Source organism: Typopeltis vanoorti, chromosome 6, assembly GCF_054136105.1.
Source record: "Typopeltis vanoorti isolate ZY-2024b chromosome 6, IOZ_Tvanoo_1.0, whole genome shotgun sequence".
In the NCBI taxonomy this organism is placed as follows: Eukaryota; Metazoa; Arthropoda; class Arachnida; order Uropygi; family Thelyphonidae; genus Typopeltis; species Typopeltis vanoorti.
In genome coordinates, this window is record NC_143554.1 from 69,155,743 (window position 1) to 69,183,346 (window position 27,604).

At 36.5% G+C, this 27,604-nt stretch overlaps 1 protein-coding gene across 1 annotated transcript in view; it reads right to left on the reverse strand.

Annotated features, from left to right (window-relative positions):
- Positions 1-27,604, reverse strand: part of LOC150105519 (little elongation complex subunit 2-like) — a 294,381-nt gene that overhangs the window by 258,041 nt on the left and 8,736 nt on the right. Inside the window, exon 2 of the mRNA XM_090394868.1 lies at positions 1,249-1,515. Coding sequence (XP_090250994.1) covers positions 1,249-1,515 — 267 coding nt within the window. The remainder of the gene's footprint in view (positions 1-1,248; positions 1,516-27,604) is intronic.

Genomic DNA, 27,604 nt, shown 5'->3' on the forward strand with positions numbered 1-27,604 from the left:
GAGGAAGGAAACTTGACAATATCATTAATTTGCAACATTTACAAAAAATAAACTTTGTGATTATTTTTCTATTAAATGTGAACATGCCTATTAAAAATTAAATTATGCTTTCACTTCATATTCTTTCTTTCATATCAGAAAGGAAGAATATTTCTATATACATAAAATAGAATACAAGAGAGTGTGTGTTACCACAAATGCCTCTTTCCTGTATCATCCTGTATCATACTGGTAAATCGAATCAATTCAACTAGCCCACATGCCACATTTATTTGCTATATAGGCCGTGCAGCCTCTCATCTGTAGGGAACGAACACACACACACACACACACACAGTAATTTACTGTTTATCAACCACACAGGGATAGAAATTTGCAGTTCTGATAATTGAAGTACAATTACATGGTTCTGTATCAGAAGTTGGTTGACACATAAGGATCAGTTAACTGAAGGATCCCTGTTTTGAAGGTCAGATACATGCACAAATACATACACAGATTACTGTGTGTGTGTGTGTGTGAGTGTGTGTGTGTGTGTATATATATATATATATATAATAAAAAAAATCTGCTAACACCTTTTATTGTCCTATAGGGAGTAGGCAAGGCTGTGACCGAGGGGACAGTCCAATCTTCAATGGTAGCCAATAAGAGATAGCTGGCCCAAGATTACCACAAATTATAAATGGCATCCAGTGAACAGATGGCTGACAAGTGCCCCCATTTCATGGTCCCTAACACTATATTTACTGACTAAAATAGTGTGGGGTCTATGAACAATTTTCTTAAATTTAGTGTCCAGGAGAAAAAGCTCATGCACCCAATCCAGAAATTGACTAACTCGTGAACCGATCGAAGAAAAGGGTTAGAAAAAGTTCCTCTAGTCAGGCGAGTAGAAATGAACTTAGGTCTTTCTTCAGGCAGATTAGCATTTGGGTGCAAACACTACTTCCACTGGGTTACATTACATTACACTGGCTTTTATTATATATATATATATATATATAATTACTTCTCCATAAATATACTACAAAAATCAACAGCCTTCATACTTGACTAACAAATTATTCAGTCTGTTTGATGGTGTTCTGGAAAATTGCATCAAACTAGATTGCAAAAATCATGAAATAATCAGAGGGAATAGTACCTTTAGGATTCCCAGTATATGCACGCACATGCACAGACACAAATATGATCTGATTATAAATAAGAAACACAAAATTTCAATAAATAGCTTACTAAACATACATATCTGGACTCAGAGGTGACAAAAATTGGGTTTCACTTTTTGGATCTGATGCTGTTTCTTTCTCATTTTTGCTTAAGTCTTTCTCTGGTTCTGTGAGTGTTGCTTTCACATTTCTTTCACCTTTTAACTCTTCATTTTTTGATCTCATCTGTCGATAACGCTCAGCCAGTGATCTCATTCCTTCAATATAAATGCCTGAAAATCTCTTGAAATCAGCCTCAGTAAAAAATCTAGTATAATTAGCCTGAGACGTTGGTGTATCATTCCTGTAATAACAAAATTAAAAAAAACAACATTGTAAAAAAATGACCTGTCTGTATTCAAAAAGGGGAAAAAATGTAATAACTTTGAAAGTATCTAAATAAGAAGTATTAAAGAAACCAACATCGAAACATAACAATAGTTATTTCTCAATCAACTGATCTGCTTCTGATGCAGATGGAGTGGTTGATGTGGATAAAAATAATGCTTCATTTAAAATATAATAACTTTAGTTTAATCCTTTATCCAAGTGTGAGCAAACAAAGTTTGTGCCTGAAAATATCTTCAGGACTGGGGTAAGGTAGTACAACAACGGGCAACTTGTAGCAAAGGTGTACCAAGCTAACATCACTCCTATCTCAGTATCTCCCATAATGCAAAACACATCTCCTTGCAGATATGTATAATGTTATGCATTAAGAGAAGGGCCACTGGTATCTCCACTATTGGGCCTATCTCTCACTGAAAAGACCTCAATAAAGGTCGAAACTAGTCTGGGTAGTGGCCCTTCCCTTAATGCATAACATTATACATATCCGCAAGGAGATGTGTTTTTGCATTATGGGAGATACTGAGATAGGAGTGATGTTAGCTTGGTCCACCTTTGCTACGAGTTGCCCGATGTTGTACTACCTTAACCCAGTCCTTAATCCATGACACAAAAACATTGCTGTTATTGTATCAGAATTTTTTATGCTATAAATAGACAGCCAGAGCTAGTTTTCACATTTTTGTGCTGAGATTGATATGGCTAGTTAATTGCAGTTAACACCTCACAGAAAAAGTGTGATTCAAGCTTTGAATAGAGAGGATATTCCTCTCATGAAATAGCCAAAAGGTGTCCTGTAGTTAATCTACTGTACTATAGCTGCTGTCGAAAGTAAAGGAAACCAGATCTGCTGATAGGAAGAAAACTATTATCTACACCATGTCATGATCGAGTTCTTAAGCAGCTCTTCCTCAAAAATTGCCATGTGTCATCCGGAGACCTGAAATGGGACTGGGAAGAACAAACAGGAGTTGTGGCAAGCTCTGTAACTGTTAAGAGAAGACTCATTCAACAGGGACTGATAGTCAGACACCCTAAAAAGAAGTCCTTGTTAACCAAAAAAATGAGGCTTGGTTAAATTGGTGCAAAGAGCATGCCAAATGAACCACTGTTCAGTGGAAAAGAGTAATTTTTACTGATGAGAAAAAGATTAACCTGAAGAGTGCCAATGGCAGACAGATGGTTCGAAGATGATCAGGGGAAAAATCCAACCCTGACTGTCTGGCGTCAACAGTCAAATTCTCAGTGAGTCAGATTATCTGGGGTTGCATGTCATATCATGGTGTTGGTCGCTTGCATTTCACACACACACACACACACACACACACACACACACACACACACACACACACACACACACCCTCCTTATACAGTCATTATCTCCCCCCCACACCTTCCTCTTATTCACGAGGCTTTGCAACTTACATTCTCTCAATCTGTTGTCATACTCCACATTCCAAAGACCACTGACCACTTTTGTGAATCTTCTCGGGACCCTTTCCAACATATCCACATCACAATGAAAACCCAGCAACCAAATATGTGCACAATAATCCATATGATGCCTGATCATGGCCCTATACAATGGCATCATAACCTCTCTCTATGTCTGCATGTCAGGGTCCTCCACTTCATTGCCATTATCTTCACAACTTGTGGCCTCTGAATTTTAGGTGCTTGTTTTTTAGTGCATAAAGTTTCCCCACCAAGTGTACACTTCTCATCCCACTGTTGCTTACCAAATTTAAAAACCTTATACTTTGCAACATTGAACTGATAGTTCCACTTACCTGCCCCATTCATTCAATCTATTCAAGTCATCTTGTAAGGCCATAATATCCACTTGACTCTGCATTGCTCTCCCCAGTTTTGCATTATCTGCAAACAGCTGCATATCACTAGTTAAACCCATCCCAATATCATTAACATACAAATTGAACAACAATAGTCTCAAAACTCACTCCTGATAAACTACACCACTAATAAACTTCCTCTTTCGGGATACTGCATCCCCACATACAAATTTCTGATACCTATCTGACAACCAGTCACTGATCCAACTCAGAAGCCTGTTATTAAATCCCATCTGTTTCAATTTATTTACCAGCTTGTTGGGTTACAGCCTATTAAAAACTTTTGCAAAATGCAAGTACACTACTGTAATTGTATAACCCTGTCCAAGATATTTGTCACCTTGTTATAGTACATAAGTAAGTTAGTGAAACATGATCTCACTTTAACAAACACATGCTGATAACGACAGACAATATTACTCTTATCAACCCATTTCTGTATCCTACTTCTCACCAATCACTCCAGTACCTTCACCACAACTCCAGATATAGAGATTGGCCAATTTGAAGCTACAGCCTTATCAACACCTTTATACACAGAACAATTTAACCCTCCTTCCACTCCCTTGGAACCTGTGCTATTGCAAGACTTATTAAACAGGCATGCCAATGCTACTGCCAATTCCCTGGAACATTCCCTTAAGATACATGGTGATATGTCATCAAATCCTATCATCTTATTGACATCAAGTTTGTTTATTTCCTCAAATACCTCCTGCTCACTCACAATTAAGCCAACCCTCTCCTATGTGTTCTCTACACTTAAGTTGCTCATGATTTCACCCTGATCAGGATGAAACATTCTTATAAATTGATCACTAAATACCTCAACAATGTCTTCTGCAACAGTTATAATTCTTCCACTTTCATCCATTAACATTATCTTACCATGATCATTCTTCCTTCTACTTGCCACATATCTAAAAAATTCTCTAGGATTTTTCTTCACCTGATTTGCCAATTGCTGTTCATACTGCACCTGCGTTTTCCTTACTAACTGAGTCACTCACCTGGCTTGTTCTTTATACTCTTCATGTAACTGATTATTATCATTATTCATCTCGTACTTCATCCAAAGTACCTTCTTTTTCCAGATTTCATGCTTAAGTTCCACATTCATCCATTTTACATCTACCATATTTAGCCTTTTGGCCTTCAGAATCCATTTGACAAAGAAATACTGTTAGGTATTTCTTTGTCAGTTCCAACGCAGCATTTATTTCCTTACCGCTCAACTCCTCGTTCCATGTTATAGCTCCAAGCTGTCTCTTAAATTTGTCATAATCACCAGCCTTATAATTCCATGTATATCCTTTCCTCACACAAGTCTGCATATGGGTAGCCACAACCCAGTTGATCACTTAATGATCACTTTCACCAACTGGAAGAAAGTGTGAAACCACTCTCAATTACATCCTCTGATGAAATGATCAGCTCTAGAACTCTCGATCCTCATGTGCCTTCCTTCATGCTGCCTGAGATACTATCTCTCAAAGAACTCAAGAAATAAGGAAAACTGAATTGAAAAAAATTGCAAATAAGGAAAATTAATTATTTTCCTTATTCCCAAATGCTATCTCTTCATTACAATCTATACAACCATAATTAAAATCACCCATAATAATTACCCTTCCTTTGTTCACTAATCCAAGTTGTTTATACATTTCTTCATCACAACTCTCCACATTCCGGGCATATAGCAACATCCAACTAAATATGTCTTCCTGTCATCCTCCACGTTGCACCACATAGCCTCATAACCATTGCTACCATTTCCCTCTTTCATGTCTACCTTAAGTGGACACAATTCCACTGCCATCATCATCAGCAGCATTTCCCCCACCCTTCTGGTCCTTTCAATCCTTGCAAAAAGTTCTGAATCTTTCCATTGCTGTTAGAATATCATCTTTATTCAACCATGTTTCACTTATTCCAATGATTTTGGGGCCAAATAAACTTAATCAGTGAAACCATTTCATCTCCCTTATTTCTGATACTTCTGGCATTTGTAAACAAACACAATAATTCATATTCGTCGGAATCAAACGCGTAACGGCGGAAGACAAAACGAAGCTAAGTTACTGTATTTAGTTATATTTCATTTTATTTAATTATATTTAGTACTTAAATGTTCTGATGTTTGTACTTTTTTTTTTGCTCTTATTTATTAATTGAATAATTATTAAAGATTACGCTACTCGGCAGTAAGGAATGATGGTGGATTCAGAAGCAGTCACAAGTGGCGTAACGCCAAGTCCTCCGCCATTTAAGAACTCAATTATTAGCAATATCATAAGGGACTTTGTGGCATGCAGTACTTGCGGCATGTATGCGTCTCGGGAATTACATATGTGGCTTGTTAAAGAGAGTGGAGAGAGCGTATGTGCGCAAAATGCAGGCAGTTGGAGGAAATAAGTACATTAGATATATTGATATCCGACTTTGTTGCTCCAGGAACGGGGAATGAATGTAGGAAGACAAGTAGTGTGATAGGAGAGAATGAGAAAATAATAGTTGAGAGTGTGGAAGGTGTGAGTGACTGTGAAAGTTTAGGAGATGGTTTTGTTTGGGAGAGTGAATTTAGATAAAGAGTGACTGACCTGCAGAGGGAGATAGATGAGTTGAAAGAGGAGGTGGAATGTCTTGTGAATGAGAGCAGAAGTATGAAAGATAAGATTAGGAGAATGGAAGAGATAAATGCAAGGCGAATCAGAGTAGGAGAGAGAGAGAATTTAGGGAGTATGAGTGAGAGTTATGGGGGTGCTAGAAGAGGAGAGAATGGAAACAGTAGAAGAGAGGGAATGAGAGAAAGGTATGGGAATGCTAGCAGATGAGAAGATGGAAACAGTAGGAGAGATGGAATGAGAGAGAGATATGGAAGTGCTAGAAGAGGAGAGAATGGAAACGGTAGGAGAGATGGAATGAGAGAGAGGTATGGGAATGCTAGAAGACGAGAGGATGGAAACAGTAGTAGGAGAGACAGAATGAGAGAGGGATATGGAAGTGCTAGAAGTGGAGAAAATGGAAACAGTAGGAGAGAGAGGGAATGAGAGAGATGTATGGGAGTGCTAGAAGAGGAGAGAATGGAAACAGTAGAAGAGAGAGGTATGGGAATGAAAGAAGAGGAGAGAATGGAAACAATAGGAGCGAGGGAATAGTAAGAGGTATAATGTATGGCGACTCAATGATCCATGGTGTTCAAGATAGGATGTGTGAGGAGTGTTTGCCAAGAGGAACAATAGAAAGAGTGGCTATGGCAATTAAGATAGGTGAAAGGGTGGATGAGATGATTGTGATGGTAGGAACGAATGACTTGAGTGGTAATGTAAGTCGGGCAGCGAGAGATATGAGATTTTTGCTTGAGACTGTACGGAAGAAGACAGAGAGAGGAAAAATAGTGTGCGTGTTGCCTAGGTATGATAATGATGAGCTGAGCAGAAGAGTGGTGATATTGAATGGCATAATAGCGAGAATGTGTGACAAGAGAGGACTGGTATATGTGGATGCTTGGAGTGCGTTTGAGGAAAGAGAGGAATTGTATGCGAGAGACCGTTTACATTTGAATGAGGAGGGACGTAGGCATCAGGAGAGATTGCTGTTCTGAACGAGTCAGTGTGTCCCAGGGAGGATGATAGCAGGGGTGGCCTCTTGTGGGAATGGATACTTGGGAGAAGGGAGACAATGTCAGGTAACACTGAGCCCGGTGGAGTCTAGAAGGGATAATGCTAGGTATAGAAACAATGGCATTTATATGCTTTATACTAGTGCCAGGAGTATCCGGAATAAGGGAGAGGAATTGGTGGCGCAGATAGCATCAGCCTGGCCAAAAATTATTGCGATCACTGAGACGTGGTTGACAGAAGGGGATATAACAACAGGAATAGAAGTCGCTGGGTATAGCATTTTTCGTCAGGATAGGAGGGGAAAGCGTGGTGGTGGTGGGGTGCTGCTTATGATAAGTGATGACCTATGTCCTCTAAGATTGGAGAATTTGGAAGGAAGTGAGACAAATGATTTTGAGAGCGTATGGTGTGAGGTAGAGGTAGGCAAGACAGGATATTCAGTGGGGTGTTGCTACAGACCCAGGAGCACAGAGGATGGGGACCAGGAGATGTTTAGACAGCTAAGTTTGGCAAGTGCAAGAAGAATGATTGTTATGGGAGATTTTAACTTCAGTAGTATAAATTGGAGAGAGGAAGATGCATGTAGCAATACGGGAATGGAATTTCTAGAATTCTTGAGGGACAAATGTCTTAGGCAACATGTAACAGAGGGAACGAGAGGTTCAAAAGTTTTGGATTTGGTTAAAGCATCAGAAGAGTTGATAATAACTGAGTTGACGTCTCTCCCACCAGTTGGAGAGAGTGACCATATGGTTTTGACTTGGAAAATGAATAGACATGGAGGAGTATCAAAGAGACGGGAACTTATGTGGAATTATAAGGCAGGTGATTATAATAGTCTTAGACGTCAACTTCAGGAAGTTTCATGGAAGGCCGGGATATCACTAGTGCATGGGAAATTGTGAAAGAATATTTGTTATCAGCAATGGTAAGTTGTATACCACGAGTGAAGAAGAGGACACAATTTGGAGTAAAGTGGAAGACAAACAATATTAAACAGGAATTGCATGCAAAAAAGAGGCTATGGAAGAGATATAAGGAGACAGGTGAAGAGATGCATGAGGAACATAAGACACAGGCCAGAAGAGTGACTAGTGTGGTAAGGAAAGCAAAACTGGAATATGAGAGGAGATTGGCACTAAGATCCAAAGAAAATCCTAGGGAATTTTTTAGCTATGTGGCCAGTAGGAGGAGAAATGACTGTGGAAGAATGATATTGTGGGATAAAAATGGGAATAGAGTGACTGATGCAGAGGACATAGTGGAATTGTTGATTGAACACTTTATTGGAGTATTTCATCCTAGAGGAGTCAGTTTTAATGCTAGAGGGATAGGACTGGTTCGAGGTCTGGAGGTACAGGAGGAGAGTGTGTTTCAGATACTGAGTACTCTGGATGTCAATAAAGCTGTGGGACTGGATGGTATTTCACCACGAGGTTTGAGAGAATGTGCTAGGGAATTGACAGTGCTTTTAACGTGGCTTTTCAATGAAAGTCTAGCTTTGGCAAAGGTGCCCAGGGAATGGAAGGAAGGTAAGATAGTGCCATTGCATAAGGGTGGTAACAGACTGGAAGTGTCTAATTATAGGCCAGTCTGTGTGTCATCAGTAGTTGTTAAGATCTTGGAGAAAGTAGTGAGGGACCGTATACAGCATTGGGCAGATGAGGGTAATGTTATCTGTGAGAATCAACATGGATTTGTGAAAGGACGCTCTTGTTTTAGCAATATGCTAGCCTTTTATAATAAAGTTACAAGAACATTAGATGAGGGAAAGGCATATACTGCAATTTTCTTAGACTTGGCGAAGGCATTTGACAGGGTGCCACATGATAAGCTGATATTTAAGTTGCAGCACATGGGTCTGGATGTCAGATTGGTCAACTGGATTCAGGATTGGCTGTCTGATAGGTATCAGAGAGTTGTGTATGGTGGAGCAGTTTCCAGGATGCAGAGGGTTACAAGCGGGGCCCCACAGGGCTCAGTACTAGGACCTATATTGTTTAACCTTTATATCAATGACATAGCCAGTGGATTGCAGAGGGATATTCAGTTGTTTGCAGATGATGCGAAGCTGGGAAGGATTATTAGTAATAGTGCAGATGTGGTAGCCCTGCAAGAGGATTTAAATAAGCTAGATAGATGGGCAAATGAATGGGAGGTGTCAGTTTAATGCAGCAAAATGTAAGATCTTGAGGTTTGGGAAACATCGATGGATGCTGCATACTCTATGGGAGGAGTTATACTGGAGGAAATAGGGGAGACAAGAGATCTGGGGTTGATGATTGACAGAAACCTGATGTTTAGGGGACATATTGCAAAGGTGGTGAAGGTGACACAGAGGATTGCTGCTATTATGAGAAGGACACTGACCTGCAGATATAAGAGGGTTATCATTCCATTGTATAAGTCTCTGATCAGACCACACTTGGACTATTGTTCTCAGATTTAGTCCCCAGGATTTGAAGGGGATAAATTAACTGTGGAAAGGATACAAAGACGGATGACAAAGATGGTTTCAGGACTGTACAAGGATAGTTATGAGGATCGGCTGAGAATATGTGGACTGCAGAGTTTGGTGGATAGAAGAAGAGGTGATATGATTGAGACTTTTAAACTGTTGAGAGGTAGTTACAGGGTTGACACTGGGGAGTTCTTTCACTTGGTTGAACATCGGGAAGGAGTGATGACAAGAGGCCATCCCTGGAAGTTACGAAAGGAAACTGTGAGCAAGAGGGTAAGGAGTAGTTTCTTTGTGTGGAGGGTGGTTGAGCCGTGGAATGCATTGCCTGATGGAGTGGTGGGAGCGAGAACGATCAGTGAGTTTAAAGAGTGGTATGATAGACTTTGTGTTTCTCAGAGGGGGGGGGGGGGGACCTCCCCTCGATGAGTGTTGACAGACTTTATGTCTTAGGAAGGACCTCCCTCGATGAGTCTTTTGACTCCTTGGAGGCCTGAATAATAATAATATTTAGGTCTATAACTAGTCCTATCCAAGCCACTTGTTGGTTGTGATTTCACCACCACACCTGCGCAATCACCTTTATCACCACTTATTACATATATCTGCTCAGTCTCAACTTCCCCACCCACATTGCAATATACTCCATATTCATATACACATTCACTGTCACTTTCAATATCCACTCTCCCTATGTAATGTCTCCCTGTCCACCTAGGCTCTCCCCGTTTCCTTGTTCATCTTGCATTCCTGTTCTTTCTTCATCTTCATCACTACTACTATTTCCACTTCTGTCTCTTCAATACTACTCTTCTAATTTTTCTTCTCATCTCTGTCTTCTGATCTCTTGCACACATCACACTTCCATTCAGCAACACTTTTTCTAGTGCATATCTCCTCTCCTCTATCTACCTAAACTTTGAAGACCATATTCCACCAATTTATACTAATGTGCATAAATTCTATATGCCAGTTATCATTTTGGTTACTTGCTACTGTATCTTATCTTTACATATTCTCTCTAACTCCTCAGAACCGAGGTGATCATATATAAACACAGTAATTCAGCAGTGGTCTTATCAAAGTCTTGTAAAGTGGAAGAATAAATTCCTTATTCTTATAAGTTAATGTATTACCCAATGCCATGACAGCTGCCTTACCAATGTGGGTTCTAAACTTTAACTCAGAGTCCACAATAATCCCCAAGTCTCTAGATTCACTGACAACTTCTAACAAACTTCCATTAATATAATACTCTGCCTGTAATTTTCCTCTGTACAAAATGCATAACTTTATACTTGATAACAATGAACTAACATTTACTGCAATTTGCTCATATACCCATCATCATCATCATCATCAAATCCCTGCCATGTACCCTCAAGGGGTGTACAGGATCAGCCTGCAGAGAATTCTGTATTTGACTACATTCTTTATCACCCTCCCTAACTCAGCATCATCAGCAAATAACTGGTATCACACTCAATGCCTTCTCCAATATCATTAATATGCATATTAAACAACACTGACCCAAGTACTCAGTGACCCTGTGATCCACCACCACTGGTCACCTATCTCATAGACTCAGGGCCACAGTACTTATTTTCCAATACTCTCAATGCTACACCAGAGATAGTAACTGGTCTATAATTTGCTGCATCAGTCTTAGTTCCACCTTTGTATAATGAAGTTCTCTTAATTTCCTTCAACTCATCAGGAATTTTACATGTGCTGAGACTCAAGATGAATAACTAGCAGGAGCACTGCTGGAAATATGTTAACATCCATTCCAACTGCTATATTAAAGTGAAGTTCTTGTAACGGCTTTAATACTTCTAACTCATCTACTCTATTGTTTCGTCCATTTCTCGACCCTGGCCATCCAGAGAGCTAACGGGTATGTCTGAAATGTATATTTAATATAAGTGATCACTTAAATAAGCATTTATGAAATATTTCAATGCTCACTTATTGGTTCTTCGACATTTTTCCAAATTACATACCATCTCAGCTCAATCAAGTCCTGTACCAAGTACTATATCATCCTTACATTCAAAAAATATATACAGAGGTACGTCAAATTAATAATTCTTTTTAAGATAATAAATTTCATTCAGTTAAAATTTAATTTAATTTAGTCTAAGTTGGATTACAGAAGCAGCTCCATTACCATAAAAGCTTTGCATTTTCCAGTTTGTGTCAATGAATCTCAATTAACTTATCCTACTTTCAAAATTCATTGCTTCTAGTGTCCTAGAAGTTTTCATACATTTTATACATTCTTGAGCTAATCTTGAGAATATGTGTAAAGTATTGTATTTCTGGGGGAGACCACACTCCTACCAGGTGCGTCCTCCCGGGTGGTGGATGGGGGAAACCCAAATGGGTTGCCCTGAATAAAGAATAAAGAGCTGTGGACCGAAGGATGTAGCAGAGGCATGGCAAGCTGACTACATTATTATGCCAGTAACTTTCATGAGCAGGAGAAAGTCTACAAACCGAGATAGTCCTACTGCGTACGGGACAACCGACGCGCCTACTCAAAGACCACATAGAGTAGGTGAGAAATCAGCAATGTGATCAGCCAAGGATGTGAAACATGTAGCCACCCTCAACATAAGATCACTATACCGACCTGGAAAATTGCAATTAGTCCAGGAAATTAAAAAGACTGAAATGGAGTATTTTAGGTTTATCAGAGACACACATTGGTGCGGAGATGGATTCATGGATTTACCAGAAGGAAGACTGTACTTCTCAGGAAGAAAAGATAACATACACGAAAAGAAACTTACACACTCAGTAATTGAAATAAACCCAGTGTCTCCTAGAATAATAACAGCCAAACTTCAAGCAAAAGAAAAAGGTCAAACAATTAAAATAATCCAAATATATGCACCAGGAAATATGCACAACAGGAAATAGATAATCCCAAAAATAGAGAACTCATGATAGTAATGGGAGATTTTAATGCTAAAATAGGACAGTTCACAGAAGACAAAAAAGATGTGATGGGGAAATTTGGATATGGAGAGCTTAACGACAGAGGAGAACAATTACTCCACTTCTGTAAAGCAAACGATCTAATGATTACAAACAGATTGTTCTATCAACGCCCTAATAATAAATATACATGGACATCCCCAGATGGTAATATAAAGAACTGCATAGACTATATCATCATAAACAAACAATGGAAAAGATCAGTAAATAATGTTAAGAAGAATATTAAGAAGTTCTGATTTTGACACTGACCACGAAATATTAACTGCCAAAGTGAAGATAAAATTCAACAGGAAAAATAATATCAGAAAAGAAGAAAACATCAACCTATCAAAACTAAAAGATAGCTCAAGCAGAAGTCGATTTTTAGAACAGATGTGCTTGAAATTAAAACCCTCCATCTTCCAGAACAGCGGAAAATACTGGGAAGAAGGAAAAGAAACAGTATTATCAATTGCAAAAGACACTCTAAGTTCCAAACCCAAAATAAACAAACAGTGGATAACCCAAGAAATCATAGCTACCATAGAAGAGAAAAGAGAGGCCATGATACTTGTAAACCAACAAAACAATGAAGAGAATAGAGAAAAATACAGCGCACTAAAAAATAAAGCTGATAACCTATGCAAAAAAAGCCAAAGAAAAATGGTTAGAAGAAAAAGTTAAGAAATGCCAAGAAGCATACCAACAAAACAACCTAAAAGTCTTCCATGATACTGTAAGAGAAATTACAAAGGAATTCTCAGCAAAAGCAGTAACAATGATAAACAACAAGATGACTGAAACCGGGAATATTGAATATATAAGAAAAATCTGGTCAAACCATTTTAAGACTATCTTCCACCAAGGAAACAAAATTACAATGCCAACAATAGAAGAAAATAATGATCACCCAAAAATTTTACAAGAAGAAGTTAGATACGCAATAAAACAGATGAAAAACAATAAAGCACCATACTATCCCTACTGAACTGTGGTCATATGGAGGCAGCATATCAATAGAATATTTAACAACCCTATTCAATAAAATACTACAAACAGGAGAGATCCCAGATGACTGGAGAACTAGAAAGATCATCCCCATATACAAGAAAGGAGACAAAAGAGACTGCAGAAATTACAGACCAATCAATTTACTCCCTCACACCTATAAAATATTCATAAGAATTATACAAAATAGATTAAAAAACACCTATGAAGAAATGATAGGCATAGAACAAGCTGGTTTCCGAGGAAACTATTCAACAATAGACCAAATTTTCTCATTGCAGAGCTCAGCTGGGAAGACCATAAAGAACTATATTGTTGTTTTGTGGACTTTAAACAAGCTTTCGATAACATCAACAGAGAAATCCTTCTTAAAATTCTACCTGAAAAAGCAATAGACAAATATATAATACAGTTTCTGATAAAATATTACTCTAAGACAAATGCAATAATTAAAAAGGACACACTCAAAACAGAACCCATAGAGATCCAAAAAGGAGTAATGCAAGGATGCCCATTATCCCCATGCCTATTCAACATATATCTAGAAGAAGTTGTAAAGAAGGCAATAAACAATGAGCCTGGAGTCAATGTCAATGGTTTAAACATAAATAATATCAAATATGCAGATGATCTCGTCCTTCTTGCAGAACCCCAAATGAACTACAAAAGTTGGTCAACAAGCTAAACGAAACCTGTAAAAGATATGACATGACAACAATTATACAAAAACAAAAGTGATGAAAATAGGGAGGAACAGAACTACCATCTCAGCCACCCTAAACAGAGAACAAATAGAACAAGTAGACAACTTCATATACCTTGGATCAAAACTAACAGAAACAATAGATGAACTCAAAACAATCAAACACAGAATAGCGATAGGATGGACCACCATGGGAAAATTACAGAAAATCTGGAAAACAAACAAGATATCTAAGCAAGCCAAAATCAAATTATATGAAGCAATAATTATACCAACAGTCATCTATGGAGCAGAAGCATGGACAGTTAAAAAAAGAGAGGAGAAAAAACTGCTGGCATTTGAAATGAAATGCTTAAGAAAAATAAATGGAACAAGTTGGATAGAAAAGAAAACAAACATCACAGTCAGACAAGAACTATTGTATAAAAAGACAATAATAGAAAAAATTAGAAAACAACAACTGAGATGGTTTGGACACACTGTGCACATGGACGCAGACAGACTTCCTAACGTCCTAATCAATACTTTTCCAACTGAAAAAGAAGACCCGGAAGACCAAGAATTACCTGCCCAAAAGAAGACTCAACCCATCTTAGTCGGAAGAGAAGAAGAAGAAGAAGATTGTATTTCATCTCATTAACAGTTTTATCGCAGCATTATGTTAAAGGTTTTACAACCTGTCATAGTTGGACTGATATAAAGGTCACAAAATCTAGTGACCTTAATAATCTAAACAACTGATACATTAAGTGAAGGAAAAGCTTAGTCTCTAGCTTCATGATTCTTTTTTAACATTCAAACTGTTCTATATGGTCTGGTGTTGTCTTGTTGGAGGAGCAAGCAATCACTCTGACTATTAAGGATGGATATAAGAATGGATGGTGTACCCTTCCAGAAACAGCTCAGAATGTACAATTATGCCCTCAAAATTTCACCAAATGCATAGCATGATCTTCATCCCAATTCAGAACCATGCTCTGATCACAGTGTTAGAAAGGATCCCTGTTAAGAATGTGACTATTTTGCCACCTGCTGGTGACAATGATAATGCTGTACTTACCTGGAAAGTAGCTAATTATATGAAGGTTCCAATTAGGAACCTTAATATAATTTCAGTACAAAGTTGAAAATTATGACCAATTCAGGCGAATACTATTTTTGGTTACACAGTATCAGTTACTGAATGGGAATGACATCAACAATGCGTGGGAATCTTTGAAAAAAAAGTGCTTAAACGATGCAGTATCTGAATATATCCCTTGAGTTAGAAGAATTAGAGATGGAAAGTTAAACTTATGTGAAATAAATTTATTACCTGTGAAATTTTTGCCTATATATTGTAGGAATTCACAGTATTGATAATAATTATTATCATTCATATGGATACTCCATGGAGTCAAAAGACTCATCACAGGAGACCTGCACAAAACATTAACACGATACCTATCGTTCATCTCCCTAAACTTATTTACTGTTGGGGCACTCACAACCACCTCTGGCAATCCATTCCTCAAATTCACCACTCTCCAAATAAAGAAAACCTAGTCCATAAAGAAAACCTCCCTTACTAACCACACTCTTAGACAACTTCCAAGTGTGACCTCTTGTTTATCCCCTACTTCCCATGTATCGAAAAATTTCTTCTGTATCAATTGTATAGAATCTCTTTAGTAACTTATAAGTTTCTATCATATCCCCCCCCCCGAGATAAACTCTGTAACCCACACACCGTCAATCTATCATCATATGGAACATTCCCCAAACCTGTCATGAGCTTGGTTACTCATCTCTAAATCCTCTCCACTACCTCCCAGTTCCCAAGAAATGCAGGTGACCAAATCTGTGGATAGCAGGCACAGATTTGGTCATTTGTGGCTGAATGATAGTCTTACAAAGAGGGATAATACCATCTTCACTTGTCAATGTGTTCTTCAGCAACCAAGTAATCCTCTATGCTATTTTTCCAACTCTTACAATATGTCTTGTCCTCTGAATTTCAAATCTTTATCCCCCATCACTCCCAGATCACTAGTCTCATCAATTTCCTATAATCTAGTACCATCAATATGATACAAAGTATATAACCCTTTCATGCCAAAGTGAAACCTTACATTTTACAACACTAAACTACAACCATTGTCCTTAGCTTACACTGCCAATTTATTTCAGGCATCCTGCAATATATCTATATCACCTTTATCAACTATTGCCATCCACAGTTTTGCATTATCAGCAACAACTGAATATTCCCTCTCAAATCTTCTGCTATATCAGTAATGTACAAATTAAATAGTAGTCTTAGTACAGAGCCCGAGGTCATTTCACTAGTAATCCTCATTTACCTTGATTTCACTCCACCAGTCACAACCCTCTGATGTCTATCAGATATATACTGGTGTCTTAACAGATATCAGAATATCTGTTAAGACACCAGTATATATCTGGTGTCTATCAATATATGCTGAGTATCTCTGATGTCTATCAGCCACTCCCCTATCCATGCAACCTCATATCCATTCCCATTTGGTCTAACTAATGTAATAATTTTCCATGTGGTATTCTGTCAAATGCCTTTGCGAAGTACAGTAGTATCATAGTGTAGCCATTTTCTTTATCTAATTCTGCTGTCACTTTATTATAAAATGTGAATAAATTACTGAGACAGGACTTACCTTTTACAAAGCCATGTAGCCTACTATAAAGTATTATATTCCTATCCACCCATTTCTGAATTTTATTTTTAATCAACTTTTCCAATACTTTTACCATTCCAGAAATACTAAATGATCTGTAATTTTCTAGTTCTGTCTTGGAACCATCTTTATGTAATGGAACTATCATACACTTGGAACCATGCCAGAGGTTAGATTTAAACAACTGCATCAGTGGCACTGAGAGTTCACTTGTACATTCTTGTAGCAACGAGATGACATATCTTCTAGGCCCACTTTTTCAATAATCAATATATTGAAAAATATCACATTGATATTTTTCAATATACTGATTATCTCCAGTTCATCTACTTCAATTCTCATATCAGTCTCTGTCATGTCAGTAATATCTCCTGGTTGATATATGCAATGTGATACTAAGTAACTGAACTATTTCTTCTGTCACTTTCCTACCATTAGCACTGAGTAAGGTTATCTTTCCATAATCATTCTTTCTCTTACTTGCTATGTAGCAAAAAAAATTCTTTTGGATTTACTTTGGCCTGCTTACCTAATTTTCTCTCAAAATCTGATTTAGCCTTCCTTACCATACTTGTTACTCTTCTTACTTGTGCTTTATATTGCTCATGAGCATGCTGATCATCACCTTTTTGTTTATATTCCCTCCATAATGCTTCCTTTTTTTGCAGCTCCTGCTTTATATTGCTGCTCATCCACTTAATTCCTACTCGGTTTATCCTTCTGACCCTGGGTATGCAAGTCTGATACTGACTTGCTCAAACAATCCTTGACCACTTCCTATGCACTAATGATATTCATTCCATGTAGCTTCTTATGCTATGGCGCTGATGCAAGTTGCCTCCAAGTTTGTCAAAATTGTCAGCTTTGTAGTTCCACATAAACCCTTTCTTGATGAAAATTCCACATGCTGACATTGGACAGTTGCTACTGTAGTTATGGATAGATATTCTGATGCTATTATTCAACACTCTCAAATCCCTGGTTCCCTTCATCATGTGCTGTTATCACTTAGTGACTGGAATGTGCACTTTCCTCCTTCGAATCTATATTCTCATAGTTGAAGTTGCTTGTGATAATTACTTGGCCTCTCATTGTGCTAATCTGCCAATACATGTCATCCACATCTTCTGAACCACAATAATGGAACACAACATAACATTATAATTAAAGAATCATTTTCCAAAAGTATAGCATAGGAAAATAGATGGTCAGTTAAAATTCTTTCTTCTTCCTTTCCAATAATAGGCCTAGTGGCCTGTTACGGTCTCTTCCCATCTTTTCAAAGGCAGTCCTCCCTTCCTTTTCCCCTTAAGGTCGATATCTCTGATCTCTTTGTCTCTTTACTCATTCTTTCTGTCGACTACATGTATGTCGACTACATCTCTCTCTATAAAGATCAATGTAGTTTAAGGCAGGTATCACCCAAATACATGTCATCCACATCTTGTTCTGAACCACAATAATGGAACAAAATTCCTAATTCTAATTATTAATAATTATTCATCTAATTATAATTAGGATAGTTATTAATAATCATCTAATTTAATTAATAATATAATTTACTATTAGATTTATTAGAAATAAATCTAATAGTAAAATTCCTAATACTTAAAAATAAATTTTAAAAAATTACAATATAATAATCAGGAATTTGCATAAAAATGATAAAATAATATTTCTCATAAAGAGAATAACTGAAAGCCATCAGATCTTTGGTCAGTGTAGGAAAGTCTCATAGCTCTCCTTATATAAGTGCACTATAAGGAATCTACTTCTATGTAAAAGCATAGGTTTCTTCTAAAAAACTCTATGTTTAGTCAAGATAGCATGTTTTGCTAGGCCAAACTGTTCTGATTTATGTTCTATGTGATGGATGGCTGCAGATCTGCTAGACTTTCCACAGTAAGACTAACCACAGGAGAATGGGATCTAGTAGACTCCTGAAAGGTGGAGAAAGCCTGTCTTTAGGTAAAGAAAGGAAGGTAGAAATTTTCTTGACAGGAAGAAAGTATACCACAATAAGAGATTTTAGAACTTTAGCGATACGGGCAGAAATCCCTTTAACATAAAGGAGTGGAATCTGAGTGATATCTTCAGTATATAAAGTTGTTAAAAGGTTTCTTGATAAAAGATTCATCAAAGCCATTTTTCATAAAAGCAGATTTGATATAATTCAATATTCATTGTAAAAGGTCTTCAGTGGAACAAATATTATGATCAAGATGTAACAGTGTTTTAACTGTTCCAATCTTTTGACTAGAATGATGATGAGAATTAGCATGAATATAACAATCAATATGAGTTTCTTTTCTAAAAACAGAAAACTCTAAACTACCATCAGGTAAATATCTAAAAATGCTAGTTGACTGTTTTTCTACTCTTCTAAAGTAAACTGAATTCTTGGATGAGTCACATTTATTTTTGAAATGAATAATTTTAAATCTGATGAAGAACCTTTCCATATTGCGAATATATCATCTACATATCTGTACCATACTGTAGGTTTAGGAGAAATGTCTTTAAGGATACAATCTTCAAAATGCAATTATTATTATTATTATTATTATTATTGTTTTAAGAGTGATCTGAATTAAGTGATCTGAATTCTGATGGAGTTAGATTACAAGGTTTTTGAAAAGAATCACGGTTGACTGAAAATGAACTTTGTTAGCAGCCTCAGAAGAAAATGAATGTAAACCTCTGTCTATAACATAAAAAAGTCCATAATACAGTCAGAATGTCAAAAACCAATGAATGACCTACAGACTGCAGACCACCCAGGTAACTTACTTGGAAAGATGGCATATTCATGACTTTTAGCTAAAACCGAGATCTTTCCTGAGAAAGAGGCCAAACATTTCTTCGCATTATTCAGTTATAATATTACTAGTAATTTACTAGCTCAAATATATATATATATATATATATATTAGGGTTACCAAGTAATTTTATAAGCTTGGTTATTTAACTCCTAATCCCAAGTAAGCAAACAGTTGAGTTTGCGCCAGAAACATAGTTCAAGTCTAAAGATGGTACAACACCAGGGCAACTCATTGTAAAGGTGGGTAAAGCTATGATCACTATTCTTAGTATTTCCCATAATGTAAAGCACATCTCACTAGAAGATGTATACTGCAATACATTATGGGTGGGTCACTACCCAGATCGGTTTCAACCTTTTTTGAGATCTCCTCAGTGAGTAGCTAGACCCTAAAATGAGTTGCCCTGGTGTTGTACCATCTTTAGACTTGAACTATGTTTCAGGTGCAAACTCAACTGTTTGCTTACTTGAGATTAGGAGTTAAATAACCAAGCTTATAAAATTACTTGGTAACCCTAATATACAGTATTATCCCCAAGTTAAAAAATGAATTACATCTATATCTCCTCCAGAGATTCTTATTAAAAATAAAAACACCTTGTAACAACTTGTATAGGTAAAGTTGATAAGGCTCTGTATTACTAAAACCTTGGTATTCAAAAGATCCCATGGCAATCAGAGACCAAATATCTTGGGGTATTGATGGATAAGAAACTCCTTTTCAACAAACACATCAATCTCATTTGCTCCAAATCTTCCAAAGTCATAGCTCAGCTCTACCCATTGAACAACCGCAAGAGCAAATTGAACCTACATAATAAATTGCTTCTTTACCGGATGGTAATACATCCAGTCATTACCTACGCCTCACCAGCATGGAGTCACACTTCAAGATCAAACATTTCAAAATTACAGAGAATCCAAAACAAATGCCTTAGGATGATCCTGGATGCACCGTGGTTCATCAGAAATTCACAAATTCACCGAGAAACCGGCACTCCATACATCTCCTCCCTTCTTCGTGATCTTGCAGAAAAATTCTTCGTGAAGTCAAGTTCACATTCAAACCCACTAATCGTGCAAACTGTCAATTACAATGAGACTCGTTACTACAAACACAAAAGACCGAAGGCTATTCTTCTCTCAACCGATCATAGCTAACACTACTGCCCTCAGAGGGCGAGCTTAATTGCTCACAAATCTCCCGTTCCCAAACAACTCTCATTACAGATAAAGGGGAATATGAAAAGCACTTGTGCTTCACCCATCCTGCAGTAATGTCAATGTCAAATGTCAAACCTTGGTATTTAGGGTCTAGCTACTCACTGAGGAGACCTCAAAAAAGGTTGAAACCAGTCTGGGTAGTGACCCCACCCATTATGTATTGCAGTATACATCTTCTAGTGAGATGTGCTTTACATTATGGGAAATACTAAGAATAGTGATCATAGCTTTACCCACCTTTACAATGAGTTGCCCTAGTGTTGTACCATCTTTAGACTTGAACTATGTTTCAGGCGCAAACTCAACTGTTTGCTTACTTGGGATTAGGAGTTAAATAACCAAGCTTATAAAATTACTTGGTAACCCTAATATACAGTATCCCCAAGTTAAAAAATTAATTACATATATATGTTAAAGATAACAAGCTATTTTAAATATAAACCTGGTTTTTTACTCCATTTCCCAAGTAAGCAAACAGACAAGTCAGTCAAGTTTGCGCCTGCAAGTGTTGCAAGTGAAGGCAACTCGTGGTAAAGGGAGTATAAGCTCCGATCACTATTCTTAATATTTACCCTTAATGCAAAGCACATCTCCTGGAGGAGATGTATGATGCTATGTATTAAAGGCAAGGGCCACTACCCAGAACGGTTTCGACCTTTATTGAGGTCTCGTCAGTGGGAGCCAGGCTAAGAAATACTAAGTTTTTAGTAATACAGAGCTTATAAATATTTTACCAAAACAAGTTACCATAAGGTGCTTTGACCTTATTAAATAAAAATCTCAGGATGAGAGATAGATGTAGAAAGTTTTTTATCTTGGGTATAATATATGTTAAAGATACCAAGCTATTTTAAATATAAACCTGGTTTTTTATTCCATTTCCCAGGTAAGCAAACAGACAAGTCAGTCAAGTTTGCACCTGCAGGTGTTGCAAGTCTAACTGACCCTGCACATAAGGTCAAAGCACCTTATGGTAACTTGTTTTGGTAAAATATTTATAAGCTCTGTATTACTAAAAACTTAGTATTTCTTAGCCTGGCTCCCACTGACGAGACCTCAATAAAGGTCGAAACCGTTCTGGGTAGTGGCCCTTGCCTTTAATACATAGCATCATACATCTCCTCCAGGAGTTGTGCTTTGCATTAAGGGTAAATATTAAGAATAGTGATAAGAGCATATACTCCCTTTACCACGAGTTGCCTTGACTTGCACTACGTGCAGGGTCAGCTAGACTTGCAACACTTGCAGGTGCAAACTTGACTGACTTGTCTGTTTGCTTACCTGGGAAATGGAGCAAAAAACCAGGTTTATATTTAAAATAGCTTGGTATCTTTAACATATATTATACCCAAAGTAAAAAACTTTCTACATCCATCTCTCATCCTGAGATTTTTATTTAATAAGATCCAAGCACCTTATGGTAACTTGTTTTGGTAAAATATTTATAAGCTCTGCATTAATAAAAACTTAGTATTTCTTAGCCTGGCTCCCACTGACGAGACCTCAATAAAGGTCGAAACCGTTCTGGGTAGTGGCCCTTGCCTTTAATACATAGCATCATACATCTCCTCCAGGAGATGTGCTTTGCATTAAGGGTAAATATTAAGAATAGTGATCAGAACTTATACTCCCTTTACCATGAGTTGCCTTCACTTGCAGGCGCAAACTTGACTGACTTGTCTGTTTGCTTACTTGGGAAATGGAGTAAAAAACCAGGTTTATATTTAAAATAGCTTGGTATCTTTAACATATATTATACCAAAGGTAAAAAACTTTCTATATATATATATATATGTGTGTGTGTGTGTGTGTGTTGAGGAACATTGACTCGGTTACTTTGATACATTTGTATAAAGAGAATTTAATGACTGAAACCGAGAATAATTGTAAGGTTTTAATGGTTATAACACACTACTAGTTTCGGCTTTTGAGCCTTCTTCAGGTGTCTTTTAAAAATAGGAAACAGCATTAAAAACACCGAAGCTTAAAAAAACTGAGAAACACAGAAAAAAATTGCAGTACATAATTAACATGAAAAAACGTTGTAGTTACATTTAAGTTGTTCTTTCAATTGTGGCATTGTTTGGTGAGTGCATGCTTGCAGTCTCTCGTGAACGCCAGTACTGAACAATAGCAGAATGGCTATCTGGGAGGTTGTAGCTCAAATTGTTATTTAAATGTTCATGATTAAGGATGATTTCTCTGGACTCCGCAATTTCTCTTTCAAACTCATCATGGCAATGAAAGATGTTTTTGGATCTATCCAAGCAGACTGAATGACCCTGGTGTTCATCATTAGGATTGTTCGAGAAAAGAACATGACTAGACAAGGGACTGGCACGTGTTCTTTGGTAAGAGATGTCTCTCTTATGCTCCTCTATACATAATTACTAACATTATTTTATTATATATATATATATATATATATATATTTCAAAAAATAGATTTAATGACTCCAAGACCGAGATAACATATAAAGATTTTAATGATAAATACTACTAGTTTCGGCATATAGCAGCCTTCTTCAGGTATTTATAAAGGAAAGGAATACTAATAAACATTGAATTATTTAAATAAACAAACTGGAAATTACAGGTACAAATTGCCTCACATAATCGATACATAAAAACTTTGTATTTTTCAAGTTGTTCCAACTGGCGTGCCATTGTTTGTTGCAATTGTGCGTGCAAGTTCACGTGAACGCCAATACTGAATAACTGCAGCATGGCTATCTGGGATGTTATAACTTAAATTATTATTTAAGTGGACCGGGTTCAGTAGGATTTCCCTTGATTCTACGATTTTTCTTTCAAACTCATCTTCACAGCGAAAAATATTTTCTGATCTATTCCAGCATACAGAGTGGCTTTGTTGGTCATCATTGGGATTATTTGAAAAAAGAACATGACTGGATAACGCAGTTGCATGAGATCTTTTGTATGAGATGTCTCTCTTATGCTCTTCTATGCGTTGTTCAATAGATTTGTTAGTTTGACCAAAGTATGGGATATTGCAATCACACCACAATTTATATACTCCAGGGTACTTAAGTTTGTGATGAGTAGGTTTTGGATGACTGATTAGAGAGCGGATTTTTGGAAGTGTGGTGAAGAAGGTCCTGATATCATATTTTTTAAGGACTTTAGCTATTTTCTTAGAGACTGTGCTAATGTATGGAATAGAGATGCTACCTTTAAAATTAATAGTCTCTGTTGTGCACTGCTTAGGAGGGTACAGAAGAAGTTTCTTAATTGTTTTTTCAGAGTATCCATTTTGTTTAAAAATAAGAGTGAGGTGATTCATTTCTTTTTTGTAGTTCATCTTGTTCATTTAAGAGAGAACGTGCTCTGTGTCCTAAGGTAGATATAATTCCAAGTTTTTGTGGTGGAAAATGATGAGAAAGATTATGCAGATATCTATTGGTATGCGTAGGTTTTCTGTACATAGAGATTTTTAATCTTTCAGAGTATCGTGTAAGCATAACATCCAAAAAAGGTAAAGAGTTATTATTTTCTATATCAGCAGTAAATTTTATATTAGGATGTTGGATGTTTAGATGACGAAGAAAATCTGTGAGAGCTGTGTGCCTGTGATTCCAAATAATGAATATATCATCAAATATATCATTCAAATAATGAATATATTTATCCTGTAGTAATGTACTTACATTACTACAGGATAAATTATCCAAAAAAATGTTCACTTTATTAAAGCATTGCATTCATTCTGGTTACTTCAGATATAAGGACTCCATTTACCAACAAAAACAAGGCCTGGCAATGGGCAACCCTTTGTCCCCAGTGCTAGCTAACATCTTCCTTGAAGACTTTGAAAAGAAAGCCATATCTTCCTTCTCATTTAAACCAAAAGTTTGGAAAAGATATGTTGATGATATATTCATTATTTGGAATCACGGGCACACAGCTCTCACAGATTTTCTTCGTCATCTAAACATCCAACATCCTAATATAAAATTTACTGCTGATATAGAAAATAATAACTCTTTACCTTTTTTGGATGTTATGCTTACACGATACTCTGAAAGATTAAAAATCTCTATGTACAGAAAACCTACGCATACCAATAGATATCTGCATAATCTTTCTCATCATTTTCCACCACAAAAACTTGGAATTATATCTACCTTAGGACACAGAGCACGTTCTCTCTTAAATGAACAAGATGAACTACAAAAAGAAATGAATCACCTCACTCTTATTTTTAAACAAAATGGATACTCTGAAAAAACAATTAAGAAACTTCTTCTGAACCCTCCTAAGCAGTGCACAACAGAGACTATTAATTTTAAAGGTAGCATCTCTATTCCATACATTAGCACAGTCTCTAAGAAAATAGCTAAAGTCCTTAAAAAATATAATATCAGGACCTTCTTCACCACACTTCCAAAAATCCGCTCTCTAATCAGCCATCCAAAACCTACTCATCACAAACTTAAGTACCCTGGAGTATATAAATTGTGGTGTGATTGCAATATCCCATACTTTGGTCAAACTAACAAATCTATTGAACAACGCATAGAAGAGCATAAGAGAGACATCTCATACAAAAGATCTCATGCAACTGCGTTATCCAGTCATGTTCTTTTTTCAAATAATCCCAATGATGACCAACAAAGCCACTCTGTATGCTGGAATAGATCAGAAAATATTTTTCGCTGTGAAGATGAGTTTGAAAGAAAAATCGTAGAATCAAGGGAAATCCTACTGAACCCGGTCCACTTAAATAATAATTTAAGTTATAACATCCCAGATAGCCATGCTGCAGTTATTCAATATTGGCGTTCACGTGAACTTGCACGCACAATTGCAACAAACAATGGCAAGGCAGTTGGAACAACTTGAAAAATACAACGTTTTTATGTATCGATTATGTGAGGCAATTTGTACCTGTAATTTCCAGTTTGTTTATTTAAATAATTCAATGTTTATTAGTATTCCTTTCCTTTATAAATACCTGAAGAAGGCTGCTATATGCCGAAACTAGTAGTATTGATCATTAAAATCTTTATATGTTATCTCGGTCTTGGAGTCATTAAATCTATTTTTTGAAATGTATAACAACCGAGTAAAAACTAATCGCCACATATATATATATATATATTATTATTATATATATATAAATATATATATATATATATATATATATATATGATGTGCTTTCAGCAACCAAAAACCTTCTTTGGTTCTGAAGCAAGTAGGAATCACCTGTGCTGTCCTACATCTATTTAAAATTATGATTATATTAATGCAATTAGCATTCCTGACTAAAAACTTGCTGTATATGTAACATTGTAGATACAAGCTCTGTGTAAAGAGCCAAGATTGCTGCTTAAATATAGGCTGACATTCTTGTAAGTTGACATACTTAAAGACAGAAACTTAAAACTTACATGAAATAAATTTTTTAGTCATAAATTTCACCTATATATCATAGGCATCCTCAGTACTTTGATAATGGAGCACAATATAAAATTACAATTAAAGAATCATTTTCAAAAGATTTGAAATGTTTGAGTTTGCAATCCACTCTACTTATTTCCTATCTCTCCTACACTTGCAAATAACTACATAGAGCATTTGAAGAGAAAAACATTTAAAGCCATTTCTCCTAAACTTACAGTATGGTACAGATATGTAGATGATATATTTGCAATATGGAAAGGTTCATCATCAGATTTAAAACTATTTGTTTCAAAAATAAATATGATTCATCTGAGAATTCAGTTTACTTTAGATGAGGAAAAAACAACCAACTAGTTTTTTTATAGATATTTTCATTCTTCATCAACTAGATAGTAGTTTACAATTTTCTGTTTTTAGATAAGAAACTCATACATTACATCTATGCTAATTCTCATCATCATCCTAGTCAAAAGACTGTAACTATTATTATTGTACGGGCACCTCCATGGAGTCCTAAGACTCATCGTGGGAGACCCAACATATCAACACAATATCTATCATGCCTCTCCTTGAAAACTATTAACAAACAAACAAATCACTCACAACTAACTCAGTTAACCCATTCCATTCATTCACCAGTCCTTATTTTGCCCACCCCCCCCTAGCCAAATGCTGAATCATCCCCTGCATCAATCCTATAAAATCCTTTAAGTATCGTATCTTTTTGTATCCTATCATATCATATCAGTTCCTCCAACAGAGTATGCAGCCTCCCATCGATGTATCTCAAACTTCAAGATTAAGATTTATCTGAATTAAACTTATGGCCCCATTCATTTGCCCATCTGTCAACTTTATTCAAATCTTCCTGAAAGGCTACCACATCTGCACTATTACTAATAACCCTTAACAGCTTTTATATAGCATTTCCATATCTCTGTCTTTAGTGATGATGACTATTAGTTGGAAAGATGTTTGAATATCATCTAGCACTCAAAGAACCTTTACAAGAGCTTTTTTTTTAAACAACACTAATAATAATAATAACATGAATTAGGTGATCTCATATTGGTTTTTCATCCCTCGAGTCAGACAAACTAGCTATAGAATACATACAACTCACAGACATAGACTTTATCTCATCAAGGATAAATCTGCAATTCTAATATTAATTCGGTTCAATTATTAATTAATCAGTGACATGCTATCATGTTGAAGAATATGATATATATATTACTATTAAAAATGTAAGAA